This window comes from Haliotis rubra, unplaced genomic scaffold (genome assembly GCF_003918875.1).
Source record: "Haliotis rubra isolate DU_JTF1 unplaced genomic scaffold, ASM391887v1 Scf322, whole genome shotgun sequence".
NCBI classification, from domain to species: Eukaryota; Metazoa; Mollusca; class Gastropoda; order Lepetellida; family Haliotidae; genus Haliotis; species Haliotis rubra.
In genome coordinates, this window is record NW_025766994.1 from 401,744 (window position 1) to 419,139 (window position 17,396).

The 17,396-nt window shown below is 37.1% G+C and overlaps 1 protein-coding gene across 1 annotated transcript in view; it reads left to right on the top strand.

Moving 5' to 3' along the window:
* The first annotated feature begins 920 nt into the window (after window positions 1-920).
* The window catches only part of LOC124283823 (clathrin heavy chain 1), a 44,254-nt gene continuing 27,778 nt past the window's right edge, over window positions 921-17,396 (top strand). The window contains exons 1-4 of the mRNA XM_046719846.1: window positions 921-1,128; window positions 9,733-9,940; window positions 10,594-10,743; window positions 16,935-17,068. Coding sequence (XP_046575802.1) covers window positions 1,087-1,128; window positions 9,733-9,940; window positions 10,594-10,743; window positions 16,935-17,068 — 534 coding nt within the window. The 5' untranslated portion in view covers window positions 921-1,086. The remainder of the gene's footprint in view (window positions 1,129-9,732; window positions 9,941-10,593; window positions 10,744-16,934; window positions 17,069-17,396) is intronic.

Here is a 17,396-nt window from a genome sequence, read left to right on the forward strand (position 1 = left end):
TTCTCGGACGAAGCGGAAGTAATTTCACAAGGATGACTGCGAACATATGTATTATTGTCCTTTTGTTGTGTTATTGAATTGGAAACTACTTCCATGTTACAATGAAGTAATTTAATAAAACTAGTTCCAAGAATACACCCTAACTGCATATTTAAGTGCCTGGACAGTTTCATTCAAGAGCTATTTGTAATATTTCTCAATATATACTAGTTATAGTTACAGACAATAATACACGAAAGAAAATTAAAAACTGTTGAAACAAACTTTCTTTTACAAATATATGTTCGTTAAATCAGAAATATTATAAGGCATTAATTTCTTTAGTTATGTATATATCCTCAATACTCCCCAAGTCAACCATTAATGGAGATTTACAAAAGGGAAGGCAGAGAAGGATAAGAAATAAACTGTTCGTATTTATCACAAAAAGGTTTGGTTTTAAGATATTTTGTCATATCCGCGATCACGAATACCCTTTAGTCTGAATTAAATACACGCTTTAGCTAAGTAAACACAATGAGAGGGTTATGTAACCACTCAGCGATTAATTAATCAGCTTAATTAGTGCTTGTTCAACTCCTGCAGTTTTCACAACACTAGCAGCTCGTGTCAGTAGCGCACAGTGTTCCTTAAATGCTTATTCCATTGTTTAACGGTGTGTTGTGTGTAAATTGTTATTTATCTTTGTATGCTTTCTAAATAAAATAAAGGCAGAAATAAAGTATATTTCAATAATAATTGTAATTTCCTTGTACATTTTACATTTGTTACAAGGGATACGTCTAAGTCTGATTTCTTTAGCCATTAAAAATTACAGATTTTCACAGGTTGCCTCCGTTTTCTGTGCACCAACAGACGTTTTGTGTTATTCGTCACTGAGAAACAGTTTCAAAGAAATTACTATTAAGGCTATTCCCGGAACTACTTGCGCAGAACCTCTCCACGGCGGCAGCCATCTTTGTAGATAAGTGAAGACGGTCAGCGGTAGAAGGCACCGGTCATTAACGGTTAGGGCGATATTTGGCAACACAAAACACATCTCAGCACCTGGTGCACACCCAGACACCGAGCATCTGCTGAAGCGCAATGACGCAGCTGCTTCCCATCCGATTTCAGGAGCATCTACAGGTGAGTCTGTCATACCGGTGGTGATGTCTCAGCGTTACACGCCCCTAATGATGGAAGCCAGGTGCAAATACACACATTGTCTAGGTTATAAATGTTACCAATCGCATTGTCATCTCTTTTAAGATGAAGTTAGATCATGTATGCAAACAATAATGCACCAATCTCTGGCATATAGTGGTCTTCTTATCTGTTCATTCTTCGCTGCGATCGGGTAAAATCGACTCGAGTGTTGATGACTTGGCAGTCGTGTGATTCCAAACCAGAAACCGGAAGACGATTTTGTGATTCAACCACACATATTTTTACGCATATAGTGCCACATGCACCTTTCCTGTTTAATAAAGACTGGTAATATAGGTACGTGGGTATGTATATTGGTATATTTTAGATGTTTACGCCCCCTTTCTGCACGTAGTTTTGATATAGGAATATTGTTCTCAGTGCAGCAGACGTGTAAGGGGCGTGAGTCACTAGTTATTTTTGTCAATTACAAAAATTACCGGTGTTTTAGTCTAAGATTGTTGATAAGGTGCTTTGAAGTGTCAGGCTAGTATAAGGCTGTCTGAATTCTTTTTCATATGTAGAATTTTACATATCAGCTATAGCCTATTGGTGTCAATGACATCCAACTCCACCCCTTCAACATGTACCTTGACCCATTCGTAATGTGTAATGTATTTACGTCTTCTTTGGTGTATGTAATTAGGTGATTCATAGAAACCTTTGCATTTTGTATAGTCTGTGAAGCCACTATATTCTGATATGTGTTTTTAGGACAGCTCTATAATTAAAGTAACAGTGATCAATCGTTTTGAAATTGTAATGGCATCAGTCTCACATCCATGTATGTATTAAAATTCTATGCATTATTGGTAACAAAGCAGTTGTTTGAATATAATTAAGTAATCTTGAAAGTTATCTTGAGTATTGTTCAATCTTTATACCATATCCACTCTCCTATCACATAGGTAAAACTGACAGCTTGTGGTTAGGTAACGATTATGTGATCAGTGTAAACAAGATGAGCTATCAATACCCTGTGTTGTTTGATCATTGAAACATGGTGCAGATTTTGGATGCCAAGGTCATATTCTTTATACACAAGTACTCAGGTGTTTTTATTAAATGCCGAAAGATGATAGAGAAACAACAAGACATCAACTTTTAACTATACAAAATATGTGTGCCTAATTTGGCCTCTTTATGTTTCAAAGACATTAAACTAAATTTATAGAGGTCACCAGTATTACCACATAGTGATTTCCTGTTAAGATTGTACTGGAAGTCCAGAAAACTTTGAGTACCTTTGTATGGTATGCTTGTATGATGATGTGTCATGTTAATATGCTGATTATGTAATGTGACATTATTGATCATTAGGTATCACCATATGAGAAGCCTAATGGTTAAAGCATTAGATCCAGAGGCCCAGATAAGCTGCGTATCCGGGTAAAATACGCATAGAAAATTTCGAATTACGCATTGAAAAATAATTGTTGCGTACCAATTACGCATTTAAACTGTTAGATACGCAAAGAGTTTAAAACAAATGCGTACGGAATATACTTATAAAAATCGCTTGCGTAATGAAAAAGACATCAATTGCTGTCAATTTGTACTGTTTGTATAGGACAAGTGTTGTACTGTCAGTATAGGATGACTGATTTTTTATGAAATCATTTCCCTTATATTAAAGTTGGTTTTGAGTAGGTATCACATAAGGCAGAACATACCTGCTTAGTAAACTTACTCAATGACACAATACTTAGGTGTGTAAAATGACTGAAATACGCACATATTTGAAAGCAGTGGGTAACGGAAAATGAAATACTCACTCAACATTCATAATACCCACTCCAAAAAAATACAGTGGGTACAGTACCCACATTAGCTAAATCTTATCTGGAGCTCTGAGATCATTAAGCCCTTGATTTGGTTCTGATTCCTCACATTATTACAGTTCATGAATGTGTTTTGTCCCTAACCAGGATAGTGCTAATATGTTGCTCAAAGTAGTGTTAATCGGTATTTATTTGTTGAATCTTTTACTGTCATTCAGGTCATTTGTTAGTTGTATATTTTGAAAGTCTGTTACACTCATGCATTGATGCTATAATCAGTTGTACTCCATGAATGTTAGTAAAAGGAAATACTTGAATCTTGTCTGTTAATGGTTTTTCATGGACAAGTTTTCTGACTTAACTTCCCAAGAACATGATGGGCATTATTTCTGTAGTTGACTATTTCAGGTGTAATCGTACAAGGAACCAAATGATGTTATAGAAAATAATCTGTCAGTTGAAGTGATTTCCCAGTTACAGGTATCCCATGACTATTAGCATTTCAGGCTTTAAGTTATTTAGGGAAGTCACAAAATATGTTCAAGTACCTGGAGAGCTGAAGATAGCCCCAGCAATTCATTCTTGTTGTAAGAGATGACAAAATGATCGTGTGGTCAGATGCACAGAGTTTTTAATGACACATCATTCCAACTGCAATTGCCTCCCATAATCCCAATTGTATGAAACAGTTCATTTCAATCACTGGATTGTTTGATCCAGATTGGATTATTTACAGAATCATCATATGGTGAGGGGGACAGTGGGGTAGCCTAGTGATTAAGGCTTTCGCTCGTCACGCCGAAGACCCGGGGTCGATTCCCCACATGGGCACATTGTGTGAAGCCCATTTCTGGTGTCCCCTGCCATGATATTGCTAGAATATTGCTGAAAGCAGCGTCAAACTAAACTCACTCATATGGTGAGAATATTGCCTGGTATAGTGCTAAACAACAATTAAATCAATATACTGTGAAGTCTTATACATGTTCAGGGTTTGCATTTAAGCCTGAGTGTCATGTTACACAGCTGACACAAATGTTGACTGATGTTGATATGCAGTCAAGACTGATATGGCCTACTGGGGTGAAGGGTCCTTTGCAGCCAATACAAACCACCTACCTTATGTATACCAGTGCATCATAATGTGTTATATATCCAGTATGTCTAACCATTTAAGAGAGCAAAGTGAACTCAATGGCTATCCAGCATCAGAAAACTATAGCGTGTACCAAACATGAATTCTTTGGTTTATCATCTTTTAGATTTGAGCACTCATCTTGAAAGTTAAAACGTAGCTGCTCTTGAAGGGGCTTTCCTGCTGATGATTTAGGGAAACAGCAGTTTGTGATGTGGATTACATAGATGCATAATGACAGCAGTTTGATAATATTGTATTATCTGTAAAAATGTTAAAGATGTCTTGAAATGTTAAACTCTACACAGGTAAAAGAACTCATGGATTTTTCAAGCATTATATAATATATTTACTTAATATGATCTGAGACCGCCTCCGTGGTGTAGTGGTTAGAGCGTCCATCCGGAGAGCGGAAGGTCGCGGGTTCGATCCCCGACCACGTCATACCAAAAGACGTTAAAATATTGTACTTGTTGGTCCCTGCCTGGCGCTCGGCATTAATGGGTACAACAAGGACTGGTCGGTTTGGAGTCAGTATAATGTGTCTGAGTGGGGTATTCCTGCTTCACTGCGGCATGGTATCTCAGTGGGCTAGCACTATAAAACCAGCTTCTGTCTGGGCTAGTACAAGCAGCCGCACATATACACGCATGCACGTCGTCATATGAGCAAAATATTCTCAAGTACGACGTTAAACCCAATTTCACCTCACCTAATAGGATCTGAATGACATGTTCATCACTAAAGCTGGCTTTATTCAACAGCTTGGATTTCGTGCCAATTCACAGAAAATGATGATCAGTGATGATTATTATCAAAAATGTTGCATATTCATCAAGTGATAAATAATGTATGTGGAATAAAGTGAATTGCTAATATCAACCAAATGAGATTAGTATCATGGTTACATCAAAACATTATTTGGAAGACCTTGTTATGCAATGTTATTTTAGTGCTTAGACATGTTTTTTCTTTAGATTTTTTAAAATAGTTGACAGATAATCATTTATCATGTTTAGTGGTAATATTGAATTTATTGGCAATGTTGGTTGGTTTGGTCAAATTGGCAGGAAAAATAATTTCTGGTTTCCATTTGTGAGTCTGTTCTGAAACATTAGCATGGAGCTATTTCTGATTATGTGCAGTGAAATGAAGTGTGAGTAAAGATTGGGGCTCCTCCCATCACATGGCCATCCTCATTAGAGTGGCTTACACAACATGGGTTCCCACACAACTGAAAGACAGTGAGCTTGTCAGTTTTAGAATGTCAATGTATTGATTAAGGACTATTGAGGAATAATGTATGATTAATGGCAGAGTGAGCAGATTTTGGGTCAAGTTAAGTGTAGTGAGATCAATAGCTACATGAATAGTTATCCACAAGTCGTAGCCATTCCATGCTGTGATAGAAATCCATTCTACACTCACATAATTAAGATAACCTGATAACCTGAGGAGAAGTATGTTATTTCTGTGTACTACAGGCTGGTCTCTGCATGGCTGTGTTGTAATGGCCAGCATTAGCACATCACTAAGTCAAGCTGTATGACATGGAAATAGGATCAATCGACCATCGTACACCTTGCATGTTCTAGTGGGTATAAAATATGTCTTACAATTCTTGGCTGTGAACGGTGGTTTTGTAACATAGCTATGATAGTAAAGGTTGATGCATGATTGATGTTTTATGGATTATTTTCATGGGATTTGTACAGCTTTTTGGATTTTAGATTTTGTTAGACCTTTTCCACTTCCATGTGGAATATCCATCTTAATGTTATTCTCTTTTCATTACTAGGTGAAAAAATATGACTAAACAGTGTTTTACCCACTCTCACCCCATTACTTGATCAGTCATGGAATGTTTGTGGTTGTGATGTTTAATCTGAAGGAAAAAGAAAGACTTGATATGACTTTGGTCATGGCCAATTTATTTTATTAGTTGTGGACTTGAACAAATTCAAATTCAATTTTCCCCTTCTAGTCGTAGATCAACGGTGTTGTATCTATTGTGGCCATTATAAGAAACATGTATTTTTAAAACTTGTTAAAAATCTTGAGAACATGTCATCAGGAAAGCACATAAATCTACATTAAGAGGTACTGTCAGTCTTTTCCCTTGTTTCGCAACAGTAATTTTCATGAGTAATTGATGTTGAATTATTTCTGACAATGATCATATGAAGGAATGAAGTTTCCAGTTGACTTTCACATAGAACACCAATGTCATGGTGCTTTCAGAAGTAATATTGACCATGTATTCTTTCAAGGTCCTTTTTACAATTAATCAATATCAATATTATAGACAGTTTTTCTCAGTTTTCTAAAGCTAACTGCATGAATGAGTAGGATAAGACCAAATAGTGTTGATTGTTCAGAGTAAAATAGTTTTGTTCTGAAGTAGTCAGCTTTTTCTTTATTGCAATGGAGCAAAAACAAAAGTACTAATGGTTTCAGAGTATTATTGCATTGTCAGAAATGCTCAGTGTAATTTGCATGTAGAAAATGCTTGAAGAAAGTAACTAAACTTCATTTGATCTTGACATGTTTTTTTTATATTAAAGTTCCATTTCATTGCATAAATCAGCTGAGATAATTTCAAGCTGTATTCTCCATCCTTGCTATTAAGACATTATAAAGATGGTGTTTCTCTATCCCTTTCACATCTTGAATCATGTGGTAGTGGTTATTTGTCCGCACCAAACTGATTTATAAGCGGAGTTTTTGATTGAATACTTCTTCCTGGTGCTGCCATTGACCAGAATTGACGCAGCTCATTGTTCTGTGAGTTGAGGGCGGAATTGATTTGTGCCAGGCTGCAGTGTAGAGGAATCTTGTCCCTCTCTGACCTGCTTCTTCTGATCAATCAGCCGGCAGCGAGGCTCTTTATCAGCCCATACTGGTACTTTAATTTTATAAATAGCCAGTGGTCACTGTCAGGTAGAAAACCATTCTAAAAAGATACTTGAAGGCATAGATTTACTGTGCAGGATTTTAACCTACTTGCACACAAATAAGCATGAAACTATCATAAGATCAGTCATATGACAACAATGTGTGCAATTGTCCTATGTAGCTTATTCAGCTTCAGTTCCTTTATTTCTTTATCGTGATTAATGCATAAAGGCACCTCTAGCCAATTGCAACTTAGACATGCCTATGACTGGTGTGAGCTAATGTGATGTGACACATTGAGGTCAGCACATGAACAGATATAACTTAGGAGTTACCTGAATCAGTAGTTAAGCATTTTTTTAAAAAGAAAAACCCAGGTTACTGAACTTCGGGAATGACCTCAGAGTTAATGTGCAATGGTTTAAGCAAATTCTGGAGGTCTGTATATAACATCATGTTTGATTATCACTGTCAGAAATTGACAACGAGAATTATTGTGGGGTCATGCATACAAAACACGGTAAATCAGGGCTCCATATAAGGGGCGTATGTACGGATATAAAATATGCATGATACGGAAGAACATGTTTAGGAAAAAGTAGCAGATACGCACCACTGCAATGGTGTACGGTCTTAGAATCATTTACAGTCGTATTTAACCGAAAAAAAAGTATTGTTTTATTGTTCGTTGAACTGTTTACACAAGAGTGGCAATGTTGTGGTGCATACATGAAATGAAACACAAGATTACTGATATTCCTTTAAATTCCATTCAGTACTCTAAATGTACTCTTGAAGTTTTCCAGTACTCTTATATTGAAAAAGTAAGGAGTACGTACTCCTTGTTCTGTGAGTTGAGGGCTGAATTGATCACTGTCAGGTAGAAAACCATTCTAAAAAGATACTTGAAGGCATAGATTTACTGTGCAGGATTTTAACCTACTTTGAAAAATTATCTGGAGCCCTGTAAATGTTTTTAGAAATTCAGCAGTGGTAAGCAAACTTCGTTCAAGTGTTAAAAGTAAGACCCTTGATAATACTTATTAATTGTTATATACCCCTTTCTGAACTGGTAGAATTTATTTTGTAATATACCCAAGAACAAATTGACTGTCATCTGGATTTTTGGTTTAGTAGCTGGTGCTTTTATTGATCGCATGATTGGGCAAGAATTTGGTTTAGTGGGTTGAGCAGGGTGCCTAATTAGGATACATTATGTTTAGACATCATGTTGGGGTTAAGAATATGAACATATTGTGGATTTTGTTCTTACATTTTGGGTTAGTTCATCATGACATCAAGGTTAAATGATACATTTTGAAGATTACGCAGGTTTCGGGGAAAATGTCTTGGCATCACCTATCATTATCACACCCATCATTCAGTGAACAATATTAAACAGCTGAGTTATTTATTTTTTAAATGGTGATGGAAATAATGCCATTCATCTGCTTGGAAACCTCTGTAGTAGTGCAGACACTTGTACTGATATCCAAACATTGACATTCTCTGGAAAATGGCTGTAATTGCTGTTAGTCATACACTTGATAACAGCTGCTAGTTATGTGTATGAGTAAGCTAGTACTTAGTTGTGTTCTTGTAGGTCAGCATTGTGGGCTCGTGCAGAGCTCCAGATAAGATTTAGCTCATGTGGGTACTGTGCCCACTGTAATTTTTTGGAGTGGGTATTATGAATGTTGAGTGGGTATTTTATTTTCCATTACCCACTGCTTTCAAATATGTGCGTTTTTCAGTCATATTACTTACCTAAGTATTGTGTCATTGAGTAAGTTTACTAAGCAGGTATGTTCTGCCTTATCTAATCAAAACCAAGTTAAATATAATGGAAATGATTTCATAAAAAAACACTCATCCTATATTGACAGTACAACACTTGTCCTATACTAACAGTACAACTTGATAGCAATCAATGTCTATTTCATTATGCAAGCGATTTTTAAAAATATATTCCGTTACCATATATTTTAAACTTTTTGCATATCCAACATTTTAAGTGCGTAATTGGTACGCAACAATTATTTTTCAATGTGTAATTGGAAATTTTCTATTCATATTTTCCCCGGATATGCAGCTTATCTGGGCCTCTGGGCTTGTGGAATTCAAGTTTTGATGTCCGTATCATATTGTTTTGGTCAGAAGTAGTTCTGCTCTATATAAAGTAATAATTTTATAACCAAATCTTTCTCGAGCAGAGCATTTATCACCAGAGCTAATGTTAAGCTTACCATCAAGAACAGTATTGCTGAGGCTAATCAAAAACATGCATTTTTTTTCAGGCAATATGGAACCAGTATGGGTCACTACATCGGGTTCTTTTGTATTTAGTAGAATTTACAGTGTGTAACTCGGATGGCTTGTTTGGGACTGATGTTTCTAGCCATAAGTTATCTGGAAGACACATGTGTTCTGTTTGTTGCCAAAGTCAGAAGTTTGTTGGGAGGGATGCAACTAGCCCTGTGGTTTGAATAATCTTGTCCAGTGTTATTGGTATCCAAAGGGAGAGTGGAATTTTTGTTCCGTGTTATGTCATCACTTGTCTAGCTGGCAAATGTTTTAGTCTCTTTCTCCTTTAGTTGCATCACTAATAGAATTAGGATCCTGTACAGAGTGGAATAAGTTCCAAGGTGTCCTTGTATTATGTAAGAGACCAAGAAAATGGAGTGATCAAGGTGACTTGCTTGTATTGTCTGACACGGTTTCTTTGTTTTGCAGCTCCAAAATGTTGGCATCAACGCCGCCAACATTGGTTTCAGCACCCTCACCATGGAGTCTGACAAGTACATCTGTGTGCGGGAGAAGGTGGGGGAAACGGCACAAGTTGTCATCATTGACATGAACGACACAGCCAACCCCATCAGGAGACCCATCTCAGCTGACTCCGCCATCATGAACCCAACAAGCAAAGTCATTGCACTGAAAGGTAAGACTGACATTGACACCCTTTTAACGAGAGCTAAAGAGTGATGAATTGGTAATGATCCTGTTTAATATATGATGAGTCTGTGCCTGTACCACTTGAGTCTACTGCATTCTAGAACCTGTCCTTCAGCGTCATTATTGGAAGATCTGTATCTTAAAATGTGAATTGTTTAATAGTATTGAAAGAGTTTTAAAGACCAGGGCCTAGATTTACGAAGCTCTCTTAGAGCTAAGATAGTCGTAAGTGCCATACAATAACATTAACTTACTACTATCTTAGCGCTAAGAGAGCTTCGAAAATCTAGGCCCAGGATAATGTTTTCTTCACTTGTATCTACTTAATAGCATGGTATCAGGTAGTATGAAGACCTTTATTGAAGATTTATTTCATGTTTCTGCAGTAAAATGTGTATTTGGCCTGTAGAGTAAAGTTATTTAAGGAATCTGTTGCCTGTCATTCGATAATTATTGACCTAGTAATACTTTTGAGGGTTCTCAAATAAAATGAAAAGGTCAGGTTCAGGCAGTTTAGACATGTGGACACACTTCACACATATTGATAAGACTAACTGAATCTGTGATATTTCATGCTGTTGTACAACATTCAACAACTGCAGCAATAGATCTGTATTGTGTATATATTTTCTTGTACAGCTGGGAAGACCCTTCAGATTTTCAACATAGAGATGAAGAGCAAAATGAAGGCCCACACAATGACAGACGAAGTAACTTTCTGGAAATGGATCAGTGTTAACACCATCGGTCTCGTCACAGACAATTCCATTTACCACTGGAGCATGGAAGGTCAGTATCTTGTGTTGTCTTGTCTTGGATTCATAAGGGATCCTTGTTGGAGATTATAGTGTTCTGCTACAAATTGAATGCATGGGGACAGGCCTCCCTGGCTCTTGGTCTACTTCAAAATTTGGTTACATTTTGAAAATAGTGGGGCCAATGTTTGAGATGAGGTAAATTTATGCCTAGTGATGTACGAGTGGACTAATATTGAAACTTCAAAAATATAGATCTAAACACGGCAGTGTTTGCTGTTATCTGTAACTGGTGCAGAGTTCAAGTACAGCTACTGTTACACAGTGCTTGAGTCACTTAAAGTTAGTTATCAGAGCAAGAACTTGGCAAGGAACTTCAGGTATTATGAATCAATTTCCTCTGTTTACCGATCTCCAGTGCTGTAGAGTGAAGATAATATCCAATTCAACAGGTGCAACACGTTCAGCTTTAACAAGTTTGAGGTTGTCCACTCCTTGGAACTGTGTATGTTCCTTTGTTGGGTTTTTATTTGATTCTGGGTATTGAAGCCCTTTTCACAATCTGCTGAGTGAATATTGTTTAGAAATTCAGATGGTTTAGAAAGGAATGTTTGTGATGCTCATCAATGAGAAACCAGAGACTGGACAATTTACAACAAGTGTTTTCATCATACTTCGCTCTTGCCTTGTTGCCACAGGATCAATAGGTGCAATACATTTGCTTGTAACTTCTTAGGCTTTTTCCTCCCCAAACTGGTTGATCAAAGTGTTAATCTGATGTCATTAAAATGACTGAGGTTGTCCTTTCTCAGGAAGGATATTGGAGACCAAGCACACCAAATGCATAGATCATGTTCCTGTTTTAAACAGAATTTCTGTCATCACTTTTCTTGAAAGTTTCATCAATGAACTTTTTCTTCATGGAATTAATGTTGTGTTTCCCCTAAACACAATGGCTGCCCTTGAAGATAAGCTTATGAGCCTCTGTTGTCATATGTTCATTCTGCAGCAGTGTATCTGAATGCTTTCAAACACCATCCAACTTTGTTGTGCTGTTTGTAGAAGCTATGAAGTAGTAAAATAAACCTGTTAATGTACTCTGGATGTGTCTCAGGTAGTCGGTTTCATCTGCTGCTTGTGAAGTGACAAGGGCCAAACGATGAGCAATACGCTGAAAGCTGATTAGCATTAGATTGACTCTGAAGCAATGGCCAGTAACACCTTCAATCGTACCTGTTATCCCTCTTTATGTCTGAGCCCAAACCCCTGACTCGGTCAACAGAAACACATTTCCTCTCACAGAACAGCAAGTGCTTCAGCAACCCTTTAACCAGGTGTGGACATGATTTCAATGATGGTAACATAATGTGTAGATGCTACAGATGTCTTGCATCTATTGTCCTGGTATGCACAACCAACTTCTTTTTGCCAACTTCTGTGCTCTCATTGGCAAATGGACTTACAAAGAATGACCTCATCAGCTTAAATTCCAGTTGCTTCTGAATAACATGTCCTAATGATTGGATCATTAAAATTATGTCCAGCCAGTGAGAGGACCCCCTTACACTAATGGATTTGATCACTTGCTGCTTCTCAAACCTAAAATGAATTTTGAAATTTTCACTTCATTGCCAAATTTGTTCAAGAATGTAGGCCTCATGTTGAAGTAAGTGACTTACAATAACTCTTGGTGTGTGTGCACTGACTTCCCACACGTCCATGTGGCTTATCTCAGATCTTCCAGGTTTCAAGAAGATGAGTTTATCTGGGTACAATGAGTCACCTTTATCACACAGATATAGACGTTGTGGAGTCTGACTCCAGCTTGCTGTGGCCCACTTTGATGGAGATACTTAATCACCTTTGATTGGAACTATACTGGTACACTTTGATCCTTCAATATCAGCGACAGTCCACCAACTTGCCCTTGTTTATTAGGCTTAAGGAAGTATTGAACTGGTAGTTATTGCCAACTGCTGACTACACCACAGTTTGTTTGATTGGTTTCTAAATTGTCTTCACCCACCTACAAAACAAATCCTATGACCCAAGTTCATTTGTAATAAATTCTGATCAGTGGGGTAAATTGTTCATCACCAAAAAACTTTTTTAATAAGTAACTATCAGTAAGCTGACAGACCTGTTGTCTTTGTACATTGGCTGTGAAAGAGAAACTGTGAAACTGAAAGGAAGGCATTGAGGCATAGAAAAAAGTGCAGACAATGACAATATCATGACGCTGTACACCCATAAGGCAATTTTTGTTTGGCTTTTCCAATGTCACCTATTGAAAATAATTTGTTGCCAAATGAATATGTCAATGGTTTAAATACAATCTGAACAAAAATCAGTGGTGAGCACTTCAGTCGATTGTGTTTCACAGTTTTCAATGAATCCTCCCTTTAATATAATCTAATGTTGAGACATATTTCCTTGTATTTTATTTAGTTTCCATTTTGGGGTTTTTTTTTGTAGTGTTTGAGTCAGTTTTCATTGTAATTTTCTTTCCTTTTGACTATATATCATGTTGGATCCTAAGCAGTAAAATATTACGTGAACCATATTTCAGGCTGACAGCATCTGTTATAATGTGAGTCTAAATGACAATATGCAATATGTATTATGTGCAGGTTTACTTGCCAACATTGTAGACATGGTGGTCATTAGTTTAATTGTTTCATGAGGGTTAAGTTGTGCACATTTCAATTCTGACAAATAGTCCAGCATTCAGACAAACTTATTCCATAATCTCCAAATATCTTTACTAGATTGCACAGTTGGTTTATTTTGTAAACAAGAACAGAACTATCAATAATAAGCACAGGGCTTGAGAGTACTTGGGTTTGAAAATACAAGAAGTAATGAATTTGATAATTGTCTCATATGCTCTTTCCCAAAATCATTTGACTTGATTAGTTCCATCAAATATAGTTAACACAAAAACTTATAACATGTTTGAAATTTCCAAACTGAAACTGAATAATTAGTGAAGACCATGCTGTCATGTTGCAGGAACTTTGTCAATAATGGTGTCAACAAAACACACTCACTCTAAATTAATAACATTGCAACCTGATTTGGCTTTGGTTACAGTCTTGACATAGATACCCAGATGCAATACAATAAAGAAACCACTTTGGAGAGTCATGCAGCAACATGGAGGAGACGGTGTCGCCCAGGTTAACTTCAAAGCTTGGGCCTGAGTTGCCGTAACCTTAATGGTTGCCTTGGGTGGAGATCCTGGTTGTTGTAGCAAATATCCAAAGAGAACTATGGATTCTTACTTAAGATCCATGCTTTGTTCAGCTGAGTGCAACAAGAATATTGCATGTCAGTATTGATCAGGGTGAGCTTGGAAGACTGCAGAATGCATTAGCACTATACTGTGGCAGATGACACAATGGGGGAATTTCAAAAGCTCTAGGCAAGATTCTTGCAAGATAGAGATAATGGCCTCCAAACATTTAGATATATAGGAACATCTGGTGATCACTCAGGACAAAGCAAGTAGGGAGGAGAATGTTACGTTCTTAACTCATATGGTATGATTGCAAGCACAGTGATCGGTGTTTATTTCTGAGACTGCCATACTGTGTTTTGAACGTGGATGTGTTTGTCTCGTCGATTTGACAAGACTAAAGTGAATTGAAACTGCTGTTTTCAGTCAGTGTTTTAGTGACAGTGGATGCCTTTGTGACAAATTGGGAAAAAGTATATTTCAAATTTTAAGAAGCTGATTTTTTCATACAGTTGTAAATGCTTAAACAAAGATTGTGGTCTATACTGACCAACAAAATATGTTGAGCTTTAGGCATGTCGGCTGTGGGGTAGCCTTGTGGGAAAATTGTTTGCTCGTCACGCTGACAACCCTGGTTCAATTCCCCACATGGGTACAATGTGTGAAGCCCATTTCTGGTGTCCCCCAGCCGTGATATTACGGGAATATTGCTAAAAGCAGCATAAAACTAAACTTACTCACTTTTGGCGTGTCAAGTTGATATTTGTAAGTCACTCCTTGGGTATTTTGCTGTTAACTATTGGGAAAATATCTGTCAGAGCAAAATGGAAAAATCTCTCCAGCCTGTTCCCAATGTGCATAACAACCTTGGTAAATGGATTATTTGTTTTTATACCTTTTGTTCAATTTTGTATTGATAATAAATGGTGGGTTTAAGTCATTGCCGTTACTCAAAATTAGATGAAGATTAACAGGGTGATGGTCCCTACCCCTTATATATATCAATTCAGTAACAACACATTGAAGGACCACAGAGCCTCATGTTTTCCATCACTTTGACAGTTTGGCAATGATCTTTATGTACTATATTATTTGGCACCATTTCATAAACTTGATATATGAAGGTTCTTTGAGAGCAAGTAGCTAAATACTCACTGTCTGGGCAACCATGAAGATTTGATGGTAATGTCAGTCCTACTTGTTTTCTTTTGTACAGAGCAACTGTTCTCTCTATTAAGGTTTACTGGCAGCAATTAAGTTGGCATAATGGATAAAATAAAATCACTTCTGTAGAAATAATTATCATGCACTTGAGTTTTTGTCATGCAGATGCCGTTTTTGAAACAGGATTTGAAATTTATTCATAAACGCAAAAAAGTCATTTCTAAATTGAAACTGATTTATCACAAGAACAGGAACCTCTTTTGTTAGCCAGATTTGTTGCAGGATTAGCACAATAACTTTACGTTGATGGCAAGATTTAGCACAAGAATTTCAAAAGAACTTCACTTCAATGGCATGACTAAGCACAAGAATTAGCGCAAGAAGATCTCTTTAATTGGCAGATTTTCCAAAGAATTAGCATGATGACATTACTTCAGTGCTCACATTGTTCACAAGAACCAGCACAAGAACTCCTCTTCAGTTGCATAATTTTCAGGATATATTCTCAATATTTAAGTCTGGATTGGAGACAGTTATAAATGTGCTCTTTACAGGTAATGATGCACATGTGGTGGCTGGCAATGATAGGTTGGATACACTTGTCGCTGTAGATAGATTCAAGCATAAGCCTGCCACAGAACATTAATGAATACTGAAATTTGTTAAATATTGATTTTTATCATCTCATGTTGATTGTCAGTTGAAAGAAGCTTTGTCTTAAATTTTCCATAACTCTGGCTATTAATAAGGCTTTTAAATTTGTAGTTTTATTTTGCATTGTTGTTTTGTCATCCAAAATGTCCTGGAGTTATTGTTCAAATTTGATGATGAGATGGGAAAATGTCCAGTCAAACAATGATAGTCATTGAGTCCTGTTTCCATTTATCTGCAGCATAATACTACAGTGTTGAACATGCTACTTAAGTTTGTCATCATCATGAATGAACAGAGGTAGATATGACAATATCAATGAGTCCATACACATACCAGTTCTTGCATCATATTTATGATATGATATATTTTTTTCTGTTTTCATGAGCTAACCAGTTCAGTATCTATCAACAAAAATCGTTCAGCAATGTGTCTATTGAATTTCTTAGACTTTGACAACAGTAGTGGGAAAGACGGTATCAATATTTGAATCCTTTGACTTTTCTGTGAACCGACATGGCCAGTCAATGATTGCTGCTGTGTAGAAAGCCTCTGTAGACTTAGGAGGACCATGGTTGACCCCCATCTTCCTGGAACAAGGGAGTTTACAGACCAGATGGCAACTTTCCTTACTGAACTTGGGGTGGTGGGGGTAGCCTAGTGGTTAAAGCATTCGCTCATCACGCCGAAGACCCGGGTTTGATTCCTCACATAGGTACAATATGTGAAGCCCATTTCTGGTGTCCCCTGCTGTGATATTGCTGCAATATTGCTAAAAGCGGCGTACAACCATAATCACCCTTATTGAACTCAGGTGGAATTTTGTGGCTTTGTTGTATGGCAGCTCCCAGTAAAACAATGTGATACATAATCATGATCTATTTCATAATGAAAGAGGTCTTCCTATATGGACTGTTATTAGATTACTAGACTGAACAGACATCGGGCCTTGGACTAGTGACAACATTTTACCTTCAATGCTTGTGGGGCTTACTAGTTATTTAGATGGCCCTTCCGACTTTCCTCGTACATCATCCGGACATGCTGTGATAATACTGATAAACTAGTCCTTGGTGTGTTAAATCAAGTCCCAGTATGGAGAATAGGGTTTTCAAAAAGGGACAATCAGGTAGATGTGCAGAATCCTGTGTCAATGAGAGATGTTTTTGCAGGAGACTCCCAGCCACAGAAGATGTTTGACCGCCACAGTAACTTGGCAGGCTGCCAGATCATCAACTACAGAACAGATCCTAAGCAACAGTGGCTGTTAGTCGTGGGCATTTCAGCTCAGGTCAGTCCAAATGAGGTTTGTGTTAGGGTTATGTTTGCAGTTTCCCAGAGGAGTGATGATGATGGTGGTGGTGGTGGTGGTTATGATGAAATTTATGGAAAATATACTGGTACACGGAATAATGTGAAAAAACCTATTTCGACGTGAGATCAATGATAAAAAAAATCAACAATTAATTCTGAAAAGATGTCTTTTGAAAAGTGGTTTGGAATTTAATCATTTACAAGAATCATAAGAAATTTTGTTCTTGGAAAAATATTATTTGAACAAAATCACAGCGAGGAAATCCAAATGTTTTTGTGTGTTTTAAGAACATTTACGCTGGAATTGGTAGAGACATTTT